This window comes from Streptopelia decaocto, assembly GCF_964273445.1.
Source record: "Streptopelia decaocto genome assembly, chromosome: 6".
NCBI lineage: Eukaryota > Metazoa > Chordata > Aves > Columbiformes > Columbidae > Streptopelia > Streptopelia decaocto.
In genome coordinates, this window is record NC_138660.1 from 35,210,966 (window position 1) to 35,226,814 (window position 15,849).

The 15,849-nt window shown below is 51.0% G+C and overlaps 1 protein-coding gene across 1 annotated transcript in view; it reads left to right on the top strand.

The window, feature by feature from the left end:
• LOC309441342 (RNA-binding protein 44-like) overlaps positions 1-15,849 on the top strand; it is a gene marked incomplete at its 5' end in the record, with an annotated part of 37,685 nt that overhangs the window by 20,436 nt on the left and 1,400 nt on the right. The window contains one exon of the mRNA XM_082055975.1: positions 9,369-9,507. Within this exon, the coding sequence (XP_081912101.1) occupies positions 9,369-9,507 (139 nt within the window). The remainder of the gene's footprint in view (positions 1-9,368; positions 9,508-15,849) is intronic.

The following is a 15,849-nucleotide window of genomic DNA, read 5'->3' on the forward strand; positions in this document are numbered from 1 at the left end:
GCAAAGTACTAGCATTTGGTTTGCATTTTAATTTTAACCAAATATTAGGCATTTACAGGAGCCTTTATGTGGAAACCTATGTCAGAACAGTGTTGAATTATCTTTCATTTAGGGAGGGCTTGACTGTTACGTTGTAGGTACAGGAAAGCTGCTTTCTGAGGTGCTCCATAGTATATAGAACTTGGAAGAGGAATAACACGGTGCAGCAGGATCTCTGCTGCCCGAGCGTCTCCTGAGTGTGGGATCCAGCCGGAGGGGGATCTGGAGAAACTGTTTTCTGTGGACTTGTTGAGGCAATTGCTTGATACTTCTGTGAGTCGCTATATATTGCAGTAATTTAGTGCTTTTGAAGCTTATACCATCCCAAATAATTTCCCTGTCTCTTAAATCCCTCAAATCCTCAGAAAACTAATTGCTTTGATATTTAGGAGAACTGGAGTTGTCCTTTCCACACAGAACCTAAATTACTTTAATCTGATTCATTGATTCAGTGTAGAAAAGGGGGACTTTATCCAGTGAGACTTCATCCACTGTTCCTGGAACGGTTATTTCCCTTCATTTTATTAGACAAAGCAAAATAAATAGTTGGCTTTTTTTTTTCCCAGCCAGCACTAATGAGATATTTTGCATACAGCTGAACATAATAATGAAACCCAAAAGGATATCTGAGGTTTTAATTTTGGTATCCTGTTGTGGCTGTGAAGGAATGTAGTCATTTGTCCATTGAGCTGATACTCTGATGATTTGTAATCACTTAGTTTTTTGCTAGGCTGAGGCCATTTGTTTTTGCTATCATTTTATAGTTCTCCCAAGCATTACAAGAGGGCACAAAATAAATTGCTTAAAAACGACCACCAGTGGATTCTTTGTTGAAGCTGAGGTAGGAGCCGGCTGCCTGTGAAAGCGACGCCTGTTTGTTTGTTTGTTTTCTTTATTATTGTTTTAAGCAAGTGCCTTATTAAGCAGTCGAAGCAGGACAGTTTGAGCCAGTAGATTTGATGGTACTTTTGTTCATTGGTGGTTGGGGTTCCCGTTGGGGCCGGGCTGTGATCTGGGGGTGCAAGGGCAGGGTCACCGTGGGCAGGGGGATGGCAAGGCAGGAGTTGGGCAGCATTACTGGCAGAGGTGGGCTGGTGAAACCCCAACTGGGCAGGCTGAAGGCCCTAGTGGTTTTCATTTCAGTCCCCTAAATTGTTTTCCTCCTTGCAGAGCTGCCACCCCAGCTGCAGGGGACTCTGGCTGCAGGACCCCCCAGTGTCTTGGGAGAAGTATGGGCATCTCGGAAGGGTGCTTCGGGCTGGGTCCCTTGTCCCGTGGGAAAGCAGCTGCCGAGGGCAGGGCAGGCACAGGTCCCCAGGGGGACGGGCAGGGAAATCTCTGTGATTATGTGGTCCCTTTGGCAGGCAACGAGAGCCGGGACGTGGTGAGGAGGTGTCGCGCTGGGAAGAGAAATGAGGGCAAAAGGACTCCTGACCCATGTACCGCCCAGCTTCGTTAGCCCGCCGCTCACAAAGCGGCCCTAATTAGGGCCCTAGCTATGGAGCTGATTGCTGGGCGCAGCGGAGCGTGCTGGAGCCCCGCTCCTCGTGGGGCCGTGGAGCTGGGATGGGGTGGCGGGGTCTGGGTGCTGGCTCCAGCGAGCAGGGACCGGAGATGCTCTGCTCACCTCTCACTGCCGCCGGGGTGAAGGAATTGCAGTGATTGGGCACGCTGTGCTTTGGTAAAAACATGGTGCCGCTTCAGAGCGAGTTGTAGGTGGTGGGTTTATCAAAGGACCATTGGGCTGCCAAAAAAAACAGGTAGGGATGTAGTCAATGGTATTGCTTTGGTGCTGCGTGCCCTGTTTGCAGGTACAATGAGGGGACCAGGAAATGCGGTGTGACGGTACAGGGCTGCTGCGGTCGCTGGGGTGGCGTTAGTGCCGAGAGCCGCGTCCGGCTGCCAGCATGCAGCTGAGATGGAGCTGATGCTTATTCGTGATCCTCTTGTTTCCGTTTGACCTTCTCCTGTTACTGCCTTTTACCATAAATAAGTCTTTATGCCCAGTGATGTTTATCCCCAGGAGCGTTTCTGGAGCATCACGATGCTGCCTGCAACCTGGCTTTTGCAAAGCACAGCCCTCATGCTGGTTCTGCTCCTGTTCTCATCAGACCATGTCCCCACAGAAATGGGACTTGTAGGGTTGTTCCACTGGCCGCAGCGGTGGGATGGCACAAGCAGGATCTCTGTGAGCTCTTCAGACCCACGTGTTGTGCTTCGTTCCCGAAGACGCAGATGCCTTTAGCCTCTTTGGAGGGTATTTGCCACCTGAGCTTTCTGCATGGCCAGGTCCCTGACTGGGGACCATCCCCAGCCTGGCCGAGCAGTGGCTGAGTTTTTCTACTGATTCTGCATTCAGGTATCTGTGAGCGAGGTTTTACACTGACTCTCGCTGCTGCTTGTGCCCCTGACATGGCGCTTATGCCCTGTACCTCCTGCCATGGTGCGTATTTGGCACAGAGGCCTCATTTGCACAAGCAAAGCCAGAACAACGTGCGTGTTTTGGAGGATCATCTCTTTTCCTAAAATTGAGCTTTCCTAGCCCTGTCTCTTTTCATTTAACATTTTTTCCCTGCTGCGAGGCTGTTTTTTCTCCCCCTAGCCTGAGTGACTTCTCTCCCATCCAAGTTTCCTGAGCACTCGAGTAATTTGAAAGCTTTTGTGGCTTCATGGCAGTGAAGCTGTTGGACAGGGGGAATATGGGGTGAGTCCTCCATCTTAGACCTTGCTGGAGAGCTGTGGCCGTGCTTTGTAACCATGTCCATGCCGTGTTTACAGGCCGCTCTGTTCAAGTAGGAGCTGGGTAGTTTCCTTCTGCTGCTCCATCTGCAGCCCCCTGGGGCAGAGGGGAGGGAGAGGGGAGGATGCTCCTTCTCTTCTCCAAAGCAAGCTGTGGCAGCATGTCCAGAACATCCCGAGATCAGCCTTCCCCCACCTCTCAGCATCTGCTTTGACTCTGAAATCCTTGCGGCACAGTGGTTCACTGCCTTGTTGAAAAATCCCCTCTCCCTTTCACCACATGAGAACCCCCCGAATATCCCATGAATTCCCTCTTTACATCCTGAATGGCTATGCTGGGAAGGAAAATCCTGTTGATTAAGGGGCAGCGTCAACAAGTGTGCAGCAGGCAAGGGAGGCAGAGGCTGCCTGGTTTTGGGACCCAAGGATGCTCCAGAAGCAGCAGGGAGCAGGTTTGGGGCAGAGCTGCTCTCTGAATTAGTGCTGCCGGCATGAGAAATGCCCTTCTCACCTTAAACAGCTTTGGCTGAGCAATGAGTCCCTCCTTGTTCTGATCTCCCCAAGCCTGAATCTGGCTGTGTATCTGGGTTGCCAGTGAGGGGGACAGGCCTTTTCCTGCTGCTTGCCAAGCATCTGCATCCCTACAGTGATGGGGAAGTAGGAGCATCTCTGCAGTGACTTCAAACACCTCCGTGTATTTTTGAGGCCCTTAAACTGGATGTGGGGAGCCTGGTGCTTTGCCATGGTGAAAGCAGCAGCAGCTTGTCCAATCATGCATTAGCAAATGAAGTTTTTGAAATGATTGAAGTGCTACATATCATCCATTTTCCTTGGCTAAATTTATTTAGTCTGATGTGGTGGCAGGGTAGCTCCGGCAACTGCAGGTCTGGTGGGTAATTGGCTGTGGGCTCATTTTCTCTCTGTTAAATAACAGTTATTGCTTTTCCGCATCTCCCAGTGCTTTACAGAAGAGGCCAAGATGATGGTTCTCACCTGAAGTTGAGGAAAAGGAGGTAACCTGAATTAAAAGCTGGTACTCGGGGGAGGAGAGCACATTGGACAGGGGGGCTGTGCCTGGGGAGGCGGCATGGAGAGCCCTGTGCCCATGTTCCCTTGCTGCAGGCTCATAGAGAGAGGGAGAGATGTTGCAGATGAAATATTGCCAACCTGGGGAGGGAGGAGGGGACCAGAGGAGCTGCCTGGGGAGAAGCTGGGCTGAGCCTCCATGGGAAGGGATGGGATGATCCTGTGCTGGTGGTGGGGCTTGGGCAGGCTGCTTGAGAAGTGGTGGGGGACTCTGTCACCCCCACGATCACCTGCATAGTTGGGGTGCCTCCATCCTGCTGACCATTCCCAAGCTGCTGCACAGCTCTGACAGCCCCGGGAGCTGCTGCCGGATCCCAGCAGCTCCGGGCGGGTGGGAATGCTCCTGGCCTGATCCATACAGGCAGGGACTAGGGGCTTTAAAAATACTTTCCCTGTACAAAACCGGGACAGAAATAGCATCCCCCGCCAGGGCTCAGAGGTTTCGTTTGACTGCGGGGGCACGTCCCAGGCTGTCAGCAACCAGAGGTGTTAGCGGACGGCTCCTGCCTTTCTGATAGAGAAATAAATGGTGGTGTGCCAGTTTCCCTGTCTTTCCCCAACATTAACATCTGCATTTTCTGCCCCCCCAGCTCCAGCTGAAGGGGCTCACACATTTGCTAAGTGCCAGCTTCATTTTTTCCTGGTGAACCAAGGCAGCATTTACAAGCTCTGAAGCCTTCGCTGAGCTGGCAGCTGCCTGAAGCAGCTCCAGCAGGAGGTGTATTTTTAAGCAGGGGATGCCAGACCCTTCCCAGGGGTTACAGTGCTGCAGATGCTGGAAGAGGCAGTTGTGCCTTTCTTCCCCCTCCTCCCCAGCTGGTGTGGGTGACTTCCCTTCTCTCTTGTGTTTCTTGGCATGATGTTTCTTGCACAAGACCTGAGTTTCCTGCTTGGTTATGCAGTGGTTTGGTTTTTAAAGCTTATCTGAGTTTCTAACACCACCATGGGGGCCAGAGGTACAAAGCAGGAGGCTGGAAATGTCCCTTTGCCCCGTCTGGCTTTGAATAGGGAGGGCAACGTCAGGCTCAGGAGGAGGTGTGGGTGGGTACAGGCAGTCAGGGAGGTCCGGGGGCAGGTTTGCAGCGATGCTGCCAGTTCCCATGTCCGCGGTTCATGGGGACCAGCCAGAGCCCAGTCCAACCCTTACATGCGAGTGTGGTTGGCAGCGGTTGGTTTATTTTTAGTCCTGCAAGCATTTGCTCCATCCCCCGCCAAACCATCTGCTGCTTCCAGCCAGGCTGGTTTGTGGGCTTTGAGTCAACAAAGCGAACCCCCCTGCAAGTTTTGCATTTTTTGGCTGTGAACCAGGATGTTTCTCAGGCTCTTCTTCTGCCTCCTGTCTCCCATGTCCTCTCACCCTCCCATAAGTGTTCTGGATGAGAATTTTGGGGCTGGGTCTGATCCTTCCTTTGGCTAGAGTTGTTTGCTCAGACCTCTTGACCCGAACCCCAGTTATAAGATGTGCAATAGAAGAAAGTCCAGTTATTTTTCCAAAATTTTTTAATAATTCGGGGCCAATGCTATTTTTCTTGCTTAAATACGTGAGTGACTTGGGGTTTTCACAGTTAAACCTCAGGAAGCTGAACTCTGTTAGACATTTGCTGGGACTCTCCAGGACATCAATCCCAGAGCAATCAAGAGGGTCTGTGATTCCTGAAGAAGCCTTCCCTCTAATCACTTCCTCACCGCTGCTCTCCGGATGCTCCAGGTGAGAAGGCAAATTAAATATCCTTAAAGTTACATCTTCTATCAGGCAATCAGTGCTCCTCTTGGCAGGGAAGGGCGTTCATTAACAGTCATGCAGGTCCTTGCACTGAGATAAACATCACATTGGATGGTGCCGCCTTCCAGCAGGAGACATCTTGTACACAGAAGGCAGCGTGCACATACATTGCAAGGATGAATTTTTGGGCAGCTTGTGGTGGTATCACCTATATGGCTGGGGAGACATGGGAAGATGGAGATCACTCGCTGCGCCGTGTCTGGATGGCACCTTAAGACCAAGCAGGGCTTTGGAGGTACCAAGTGGCTCTGGTGGGATGTTCCCAGAGGACCACTGTGACCCGCAGCTCCTGAGGCCATTTTTCCCAAGGAACAGGAGCACTGGGAGGCAGCTCAGCCTCAGTGTAGTCGGGTTTTGGGGCTCATTTTCTTAGCAGCTCCTTATATCCTTCGCAAAGGGATGCTGCTAAGTGCAGTGATGTGACCGCTGCGCAGCTCAGTTATTTACAGCTCCCTGAGCTGACTTAGACCGTCTCCATCAGCAGGGATGAAGAGAGGTGGAAAACCTGCTGGAACAAGAACCAGGAGATACAAATATCCCTCCCTGCTCTTTTCCTCTGTTGTTACAAAACCTGAGCCAGTCCCAGCCTGATGTGTAGATAAACATGGGGTTGGGGGAAATTTGGGAGATATTTGTGGGTTTAGGCAGGGACCATGTGGAAATGTGGCAGGAGCTTTTCCTTGCTTTGACCTTAAAATGTGCATTTAAAACTAAAGTCAGTTTTCCTTAGCCAGCTGAAAACAAAGGAGCTTTTTGGCCTCACTATGTCCAGCTCCATCCTCGCAGCATTTATACAACAGGCTCTGTTGAGCCCTCCTCCTCCTGGATGCTCTTTGTCTCTGATGTATAAAACAAAAGAGCCCTTCAGGATGTTAAAAATCAAATGTCCTTGTGAAATGTCTTAGTCACTGGCTGATGGGTCTGGTTCCCCAGTCCCCTGGGGAAAAGGATTCGCAGACAGACCTCACATGTAGGTGTGGGAGATGCAACTGGACTCTTTAGCTACCAGTGACAGAACCTGAGGGAATGACAGGAAGATGTGCCAGGGGAGGTTCAGGTTGGACATGAGGAAAAGGGTCTTCACCCAGAGGGTGCTGGACACTGGAACAGGCTCCCCAGGGAGGTGTCACGGCCCCAAGCCTGACAGTGTTCAAGCAGAGACTGGACAACACCCTCAGCCACACGGTGTGAACTGTGGGGCTGTCCTGTGCAGGGACAGGAGTTGGACTTGGTGATCCTTGTGAGCCCTTTCCAGCTGAGGACATTCTCTGATTCTGCCATTCTGTGTTGTGGGGGATATGTTTTCCAGGAGCGCAGTCTCTGCACCACTCCTTGGGGTTGCCAAGCCAGGCCTTGGCTGTCGGCATCTGCAACGTTCACTGCGCAGAAGCCCTCACGGGGAAGGCAGAGCTCCTGGAGAACACTGCAGAGAGCTGCCTGGGGTGAAAGAAAGGTGCTGCTCTGCCTGTGAGGGACCTTCGGAGCTGAGACAAGAGGCAGGAACAAAGTGCAAGCGTACGAGTCACGTGCTCAGGGATGACAAGTTTGCAGTTCTCATCTGCTTCATCCCCATGGTTTATTTAGTGTTTCTTCTCTCCCTACCCAAGGTGGAACTGTTAGGTGGTTTCCTTTAGGTCTATTCTGTAGGAGCAGATGCACAGTCATCAGAATATCTTTGGGCATCTCTAAGGACAGTTGTTTTTATGCTACAAGTGATGACTTGTCTCTAGGCTCATCCGTGCTAATCGGGAGCGGGGAGGAGCACAGCTGGACGAAGGGCAGCCTGGCCTTGCTCAGGAACTTCTGCTTCTCTTTCTGCTCATGCTGTATTGCTCTTGAGTTTCTTAAAACAGCTTTGTCTTCCTCAATTTCTCTCCGTGCTTTGTGTGTCTCACTCATTTCTGCCTGGCTCTGTTTCCTCCTTTGCTCCTCAGTTCCCTCAGCCACCTCTCTGGCTGCTTTTTAATCTGTTCACCTCCCCTGCTCTCCTTTCTCCCCTTACGCAGCTCTCTCCTGTTCTGCATTTGATGTGTTCACTGGCAGCATTTTCACTGCAAGCTGTTTGTCCATCTACTTGTCCTTCACAGTTGGGTGCTTGGTCTTGACCAAGGGCTGACTTCTTGGGTGGAACCTGAACCTCCCTTGGATGCTGGTGCTCGCTCAGCCATGTCACTTGCTCACTTGATTTCACCCAGATTTGAAGGGGAGAAAAGCCGCCCAGCCATCAATCATCCCTGAGCCTGCCTGGACTGAGATTTGTAGTCCAGCTCTCTCGTAAAATTACTGCACCTCGCCTCCTCCTCCTCCTCGCTCGGTGCTTTGCTCCAGCATCCCAAACCTTTGCGTTTCAGAGCAGGGCTTGTTGCTGGCTGAGGTGGTGTTGGCAGCTGCTGTAGGGTCAGCCCCTGGCTGATATCAGCTGATCAGAGCTTTAAATTATTCTAAACATGGCTTTATTACCGCAACACTGAGGGTTTAATGTTCCTTAACTCCCTTCCCTTGGCTTCATAACTCATGTTGCCTCGTCTCGAGCTGGATCAAAGCGGCTGCTGTGGTGGGAGGTGGCGTGGGAGCCCTGCAGCCATCCAGAAACCTGGTCCAGGGGGTCCCTCACTGCCCAAATATCCCAGCAGATCCCGAGTTCCCACCCCTTGCCATAGGATGCTGGTGCTGAAGTGCTCCATGAATTTGGGGGCTGGAGAGGAGACCACTCGAGAGCATCCCCCTGGGCAGGAGCCACCAGCAGTGTCCCATGGGTTTTGCACACAGACTGCTAAATAAGTAGCTAAATTCTGTTTTGTTATAAAATAGAAATAAAAATAAAGCCCCACTCTTTTGAGCAGAGCTATTCGCACACAGCAAAAAATAGCATTGGTATGCGATGCCTCCAGCGTACTCCAGGAGCTGCAAAGGCACAAGCTGGCACTTTGGGACCAAGTGAAAGTTATTATTTATAGCCAGGCTCAGTAAATCATTCCTTCAGAGTTTTTTTTTTTTTGCTTTGAGCCTGCTCCCTCTTCCCTTCGTAGCATTACTGTCCTTTTCCCTTCCCACTTGCTAGCCACGTTGCACTAATTGTGCACAAACTTGGGGCAAATTAAGCAGCATCTCTTCATTCTCTGGTCCCAACCCAGAAGGCACCATGTAGCGGTGATGGATACCCAGAGGTGAATTAAATCAGCGCCACGCAGCCAGAGATTAATTTCACCGTCCTTGTCCCTGCACTCTTTCTGAGGTGGATATTTGTTTCCAAGCATGGCAATGTGCAGTTAATTTTTAAGGGGTCCTTTGCTCAGCAGCAGCAGGGATCTTGCTGGGAGCTGTCGGTTTATTTCCAAACTTACTCCTTTTGTAATCCAAAAAACTGGGAATTTAAAGTGCAAAGATGTGTGTCAGGTGATCAGCAGAGAATACATCTGCCTCCTTACTTATTTATGACTTCCCTGGCATATTTTGAATAATTGATTTATCTACTGTCAGGCACTGGGGACGGTAAGAGAGAATGATGCTGCTGTCAGAGGGATGTGAAGAAGGAAATAAAACCCCGAGAAGGAGGTTTTGAAGACGCCGGTTGACAGTGGGGTTGCTTTGATGTCCAGCTTTGCTTTGACAGATGCCTTCTGTGTGAAAAGCCAGAGGGGGACCACGCCGGGGGACCTGTGGCGGGGCCATGACCCACTGCGGCAGAGCCTGACCCCCTCTCCCCTCGCCTGTCTTCCAGCCCATCACTTCATCGCGGCGACGGCGTGCCAGGAGGCGGACTACGGCTGGATGATCCGGCACTACTGCCTGAAGCAGTTCCAGCTCAGCATGGAGGGCATCGGGCAGCGGCTCTGGTGCGACTGGGATGAGACCGTGGGGTAAGTGAGGTCCCTCTGCTCACTCCTCCCTTCGCGGAGTCCTGAGACCACCTGCACCCATCTTTTCTGGGGTGTAAGGAGGTCGGTGGTCCGTTTTATTCAATGGGAGGGACAAATGTGTTATTTGGCTCCGCTTGGCAAGTGCTGATGGTGCCCTGGCTCCATCCCTGGTAGGTCCAGCTAAAGGACTCATGGCCTCCTTCACGCTGGATATTGATGTGTTAATAAGGTTGGGATCCATGTCATGGCTCTGTTACCTCTTCTGGTGACTCACTTCTTGATGGACATATTTACCATGAGATTATTTTTTCTCCCAGCACTCAAGTTCTCCAGGCAGTCCAAAACGCCCTAACTCAGCTTGAAAACCCCACAACCCACTGAGATGCCCTCAGACCCTATGAGAACATCCCAGACTGTCCCACCAGTGCTGCTGGCTTGCCCACTACTTCCAAAAGTTGCCTGTTGATTTTTCTTAGCAACGAGAGGGAGAGGCTGGCATGGCACAGCATGGCAGTCTGCTGCTAAGCCTCCTGTTTGTGATCAGTGTCAGCGAGTTAGCAGTGATTTGTGCCTTAGGAGAAGGAGATGTGGTCTACTTGCCTGGTGGAGCACTCGGTGGCATCTTGGAGGGATAATGAGGGTGATAAGGGAACCCTACTTCAATGCAGCAGCACTGGGGAGAGCAGGGTTGTTGCATTTAGGGAACGTGCTGCTCTGTGGGTTTGGTTTTGGCTTTTTTTGGCGTTTCTTTTGGGTTCTTTTTATTGCAAACCACCTGAACAGCACTTTCTTGGGATTGACTCTTTCCTATTTATAATCAGCAGAGCTGAATTTTTCGGTACTACTATGGCTTAAATAATTCTCCTGATGAGATGGTTTTGATTACGGTTGCAAAGATCAGTCTGGGGTCTCTGAGTCTCATCTGAAAAGAGAAAACAAACCCCATTCTCCACTTTGAGTTGGCTTTCTGCATTTTACAGTGTTGTTGTGCTGTGGCCTTTCTCTGGGAAAACAAAGCATCGAACAAAACCGCGTTCTTGTGACACAAAGTGGGGATTAAGGTCAATTGGAAATGTTGAGATGTTGCTGTATGCCATGAATGTTTTGCACAAAAATTAGAGTTTTTGTAAGATTTTGGTCGATTTCCCATTTCATATCCCTTTTTTTTTTTCTGTGTGAAATTAAAACATATGCATGTGTGTGTATATAAGCATACATATATAGGGTTAAATAGCATTTCAAAAGGACAGCTTGAGTTTTCTTGCCCTTTATCAGTGACAAAATAGAGGGGAAGAAAAGAGAGTGGAAAGACTATGACAAACCTCATGTGGTCCTCAAAAATGTCCAGGACTGCTGCTGTTGCTTCAGCTCCCTTCTGCCTTTGGGGTCCCTGCGGGACCTCTCCCCCTCTATCAACACCTATGGAGACAGCATCCAGATGTGATCCAGATGTGGTGAGTGGCAGGAGAAGGGGATAACCAGCTCCCTGGTGTCTCCTGGCTGCGCTGGGTGTGAGCTCCCAACCCTGGGGACAGCCCAGCAGAGCTGTCCCCAATTTAGACTGTCCCCAGGCAGGGGCTGACTCTGTCCCAGCAACAGGATGTTGCTTTTGGTCCTGCTCCAGTGCTATCTGCAAGCTTGGTGAGATGCAATCCATCTCTTCCTCCAGACCTTTGGTGAAACCACTGCACAGGAAGCAGAGGTGTATTAAAGAGCTTGTTCTTCATCTCTGACATCTTGTTTTTTTAATTCTAAATAGCTTCTACTAAACTTGTTATCCTCGAGGGACTTGGAGGAAATGTTGATGAACTCGCAGTGTTTAATTGATTGCGTGTATCCATTTGCTCCGTGCAAACACAAGGCTCTGGTTATTTAAGAGACGACATTCCTCTGACACTCCAGTGCCCTCAGGGCACTGGGAAAATCAGGTAGAAATAGCTCAGCTACTGCTGTAAATAAGCTGCTCTGCAAGGATATGTGTTTTGGGTGGCCACCTCGCTCAATACCACTGCTCCCTGGGCTTGTGTGGGACTTGCCATCCCGTTTTGGGAGAAAAAGTGCTGTTGGGAGAGATCTCCACAGGCGTGGGCAGGGGATGGCATAGGCTGGCTGGCCACCACTCTGGCTTTATGGGGAAGGACGTGACTTCCACCCGGCATGAGATGAAGAGATGGAAATAAAACACCTGCCTAGAGCCCATTTCTTCTCCCTATCTTCCCCCAAACCGAGGAATTTTGATGCTTGAGAAGGAGAAATGCTTGAAGGTTTTGCCTCTGACAGGTCCTGTACCATCAGCAGCATCGGGTTTGGAGCTGTGATTTCTCATATGCATCATTTAGCGGGGAAGTGCCTGTTAGACCCATTGTTTACTGCTCAATTGAGAATGACATGATGGGAACATCTGGATAAATTAATTGTCTCAGCAGAGTTTGTAATTGTGGTTTATTGGTCCTATTTATAGGCTGCAGATTATCCTCCCGTCTTACCCGCAGAGGTATTAACTGAGCTCTTGCATCATGAGTATCGCTGTGGTCAGGTGTAATGAGAGGTTTCTCTGCACCAGAATTTCCTGAGGTTGGGCTTGGACCGTGTGGACAAGCACCAGCTCTCTGAGAGGGTTTGTCCAACACCGTCAAGCTCTGCTGGCTTTCTTAGCTGTGCTTGTTTGGGGAAAGGTGATGTTTTTTGATATGCAAGTGTTTATGGTGCACCAGGGGAACTTGTGTGAGCTGTTACACGCTTCAGGAATGGCATGCCACGTGTTTTTTAATAAAATAATAAGTTCCAGAAGTTGGCAAGGGACGCTGTCTCCTGGGAAGGGAGAAGCTCTGAGAGGTGTTTTCCTGTGGCTCACCTGCTCAGCTGCCCACCTACCCAGTATCTCCAGCCCCTCTGTGGCATTGCCCCATAGATCCCTGGCCTGAGAGCAATTTAGACCACACACCACAGTGGCTTTTTTCCCAGGGCTTGCAGCGACCCTGTTATTTAAAACTGTAGTGGCATCACGGTCTCCTCTGCTTCATGGTGGTGGCCGAGCTGCTTTGACCAGGATCTCAGCTGTGCATGACTTTGGTTCCAAGTCCAGATTCATGGGTGCAGTGATTGAGCTGGGGCATGAGCTGTGGTCTCCCTTAGGGCAGCTATTTTGGGGACATGGAGCGCTGCTGGCAGAGCCAGGGCTGCTGGAGGGGTCGGGCTGTCAGCTGCTCACCCACAAATGCATCAGCAGGAGCCCGTGACTTACAGATATTTTCCTGCATGGTTTTGGCTCACTGGTGGGCCAGGGGACAGCTTTGTGTGATGATTTTTGCACAGCGTTGGTGCGTCGGGCAGCAGCGAGCAGGACGGGAGGATGCTCATGGTGCTGAGCAGTGCACAGCTGCGGGTGTCACTCCAGCCGAGCCAGGCGCCCTCATCCCAAATATATCCACCCCATGGCATGCCTAAAACTCTCCCATTGCTGCAGGCATCCTGCGGGGAAGGAGCTCACCAGTGTGGTGTTTCGCCTGTCAGGCTGACAGCTGCAGCTGGGTCCAGAAGTGGGCCGGGTCCAGAAATGCCTGGTGCTCTGTGCGCTCCTGCCCTGGCCAGGGCTGCCCTCACAGCGGGGAATGCACTCAGTGTGTCTTCAGGTTATTTATCTGTTATCTTACAGACAACAGATCGATCCATTATCTTATTATCTACTTATTTATCTTCAGGTTGCAAGCTTGCCCTGCAGCCTTGTAGAGGAGGAAATCAATTTTTCCTTCTAATTTACAAAGCAAAAGGAAAGCTTTGTGTTTGTTCCCTTTTCATTCTGAAGCAAGGGATTTGGGGAGGATTGGAAAGATCATGATAGTTGTGGCAAAAAGGGAGAGCTGGCAATCCTGTGAACCCCAACCAGTATCCGTAGTGTGACACCCTCCGCACCCAGGCGCTGGTGAGGAATAAATGGCAGATCACGTTCCAGTCAAGGCTGCAGTGGTACAAAACTAGAGGCATTGCTTAGGATTTATGGCAGTATGAGCATTCAGAGCCCATCAAACCATAAATCAGTCCTTGATTGCTTCCCACCAGTGTCCCAGCCCCATCCCTGTCCTGCCCCTGTGTTCGTCCCCGCACTGCTTGGCCTCCTCCTGCCACAGCATCCTTTAAACCTAAACCGTTGCCGTGGTGATGAGGAAAACAGTTTTAATTGCAGTTCACATTGGGCAGGGAAAAAAATAATACTTGAAATAAGCAAAGCCGTACTTTTCAGAGCAGGCTGCCCGTCTCCCTGCCTGTCTCTCTGCCCACAGCCTGTGGTGGTGGGATGGCTTGGAAAAACCTGTCCTGCTCCTGGTGCTATCCTACATCAGCTCAATAATCACAAGCTTTAAATATTTTTTTAGTAATTAAAGTAATTTTTAAGGCATTTTTTTTAAAGGATTTTAAATTAATATGCTGATATTTAGAGCAAAACTGAGGGAGAGGAGGCAGGGGGCAGGAGAAGGAGGTGGCATGGGTGCACATTGCTTCTCCTTTCCCTCTGCCCCCATGTCCAGTGGTCTCTGGGGACACACTGGCAGTCACGGTGAGCTCAGGATGCTCAGCGCTCCTGCAGCCATGGGCAGGGACCGCAGCCAGCTTCATCTCGCCATCCCAAAGTGCAGGTGAACCCCCAGGGGAGCCCCCGCTGGGCTACAGCTGATTTGTGGCACTGGGAAGGATCCCGGGAAAGCCCAAGCCTGGCTGGGAAAAGGAGCATGACTTGGGAATCCTTTGCTGATGAGCTTTCAGTGAGGTTGTGGGAGGCAGGACCAGTCTGAGTGCTCTGACCAGCTTTTTTCTGCAGACGCAACTGGACAGTAGAGCTTTCAAATACCTTTCCATGGGGGCAGAGGCGCCCGATGGGAAGGCTTTTGTTGCATGCTCTAATTCCAAATACCATCTTATTCACATTGAAAGAAAAGGTTTTAACTAACAACTCCTCCATTGCCAGCCAGGTTTCGCAGCCACACTGGTGTCATGCTAATGTAAGAATGCGGTTGTCCTTGCAGAGAGAGGGAACCAGATGCTGCTTTGGAGATGCAACAGGATGAGCGCTTGCCGCGGCTGTGGCAGGGAGGAGGACGCTCAGCCCCGGGCGTCAACACTGCTGCTCTCCGCTGGGAGCCTGATCCCTTCTGACAAGGCATCGCAGGCAGCAGCCTGGGTCCGACCAGGCTGGTTTATCCGTATCCCAGCAATGAGAAGGGCTTCAATGCCGCGTGTCTTGTTGCTCGGCATGCGAGGATAGAAGGAGTGAGTCTCACAGGACCGCTCTTCAAACAGCGTGAGACACAGCAGCTCAGGACCTGCTCATGGGAATGGATGCAGCCAGTGTTTGTCAGCTTGTGTTCTGTGCATGGCCAAGGGTCTAGGAGATAAAGTGGAAGCAGTGAAAGCACTTGGCTGTAGCTGAGGGTTTGGCTTTGCTTTTGGTTGGCTGTTCATAGAACTATGGTGGTCAGATAGTGCTTCGTGTAAAGGACAGAAAGTTGTCTCTTGAAGTGCGTCCAGACTTGCTTTTCCTTGGCCAGGAGCTCAACAGCCCTTGTTGTCACCTCTATATTTATAGCTGTCACTTACTTAAAATGTTTCTTTCTACCTCCAGGCCCCTCCTGCTCGCTCCCTGCTGGGTTTTGAGAGGGTATGAGGGGCCATGATGGCACCTTGCTCCTTCTGAGGATGCTGTCCCACCCAGAGCAGGGTGGCTTTAATGAAGACAGGAGACTTACGTACATTAACCCACTGCTGCAGCCCCCCATCAGGATGGAAGTATATCCTTCCAAGCCTGGACAGACACTTGTAGCCCCACGGCCGCCTCCTCTCCCCTCTGTGCTGCTCGCGTCCAGCCTCTCCCAGCCAGGGGGCACGGAGCCGTCTGAACACTGAAATAGGCCGCTGCCCAAGTGCAAAGTGTAATTACAATTTATCCTTCCATGTGCTGACACCAGTTTGCTTTGGTTACTTGCACGTCTTCAGGTGTAATTACGGGAGCAGCTATTTATCGGCATGGAAGCGCGATCTGAGCTGCAGCAGGGCTAAGCCAGCTGCTGCACGGCCCTGCGGTTTTAAAAATAGCTTTTATTTGCTTCGGTGTTAACTCTTTCCCTTTGGTTCCTGAGGATGCTTCAGCTCCTGAGATCTCCTAAGGCTGCTGATGAATGGGAAATGGTAATTTTGCACAATGGGACACTGAGCAGAAGCTGCTTTTAGTAGCTCCAGGCGCGCCATTAATTAAATCACCGCACTCCGCAGGGGCTCCCTCCGGCGCTGCCGTGTGCCGGGCACGGCGAGCAGCCGCGCCTCCCGAAAACCCGGCTGATGGGACGCAGA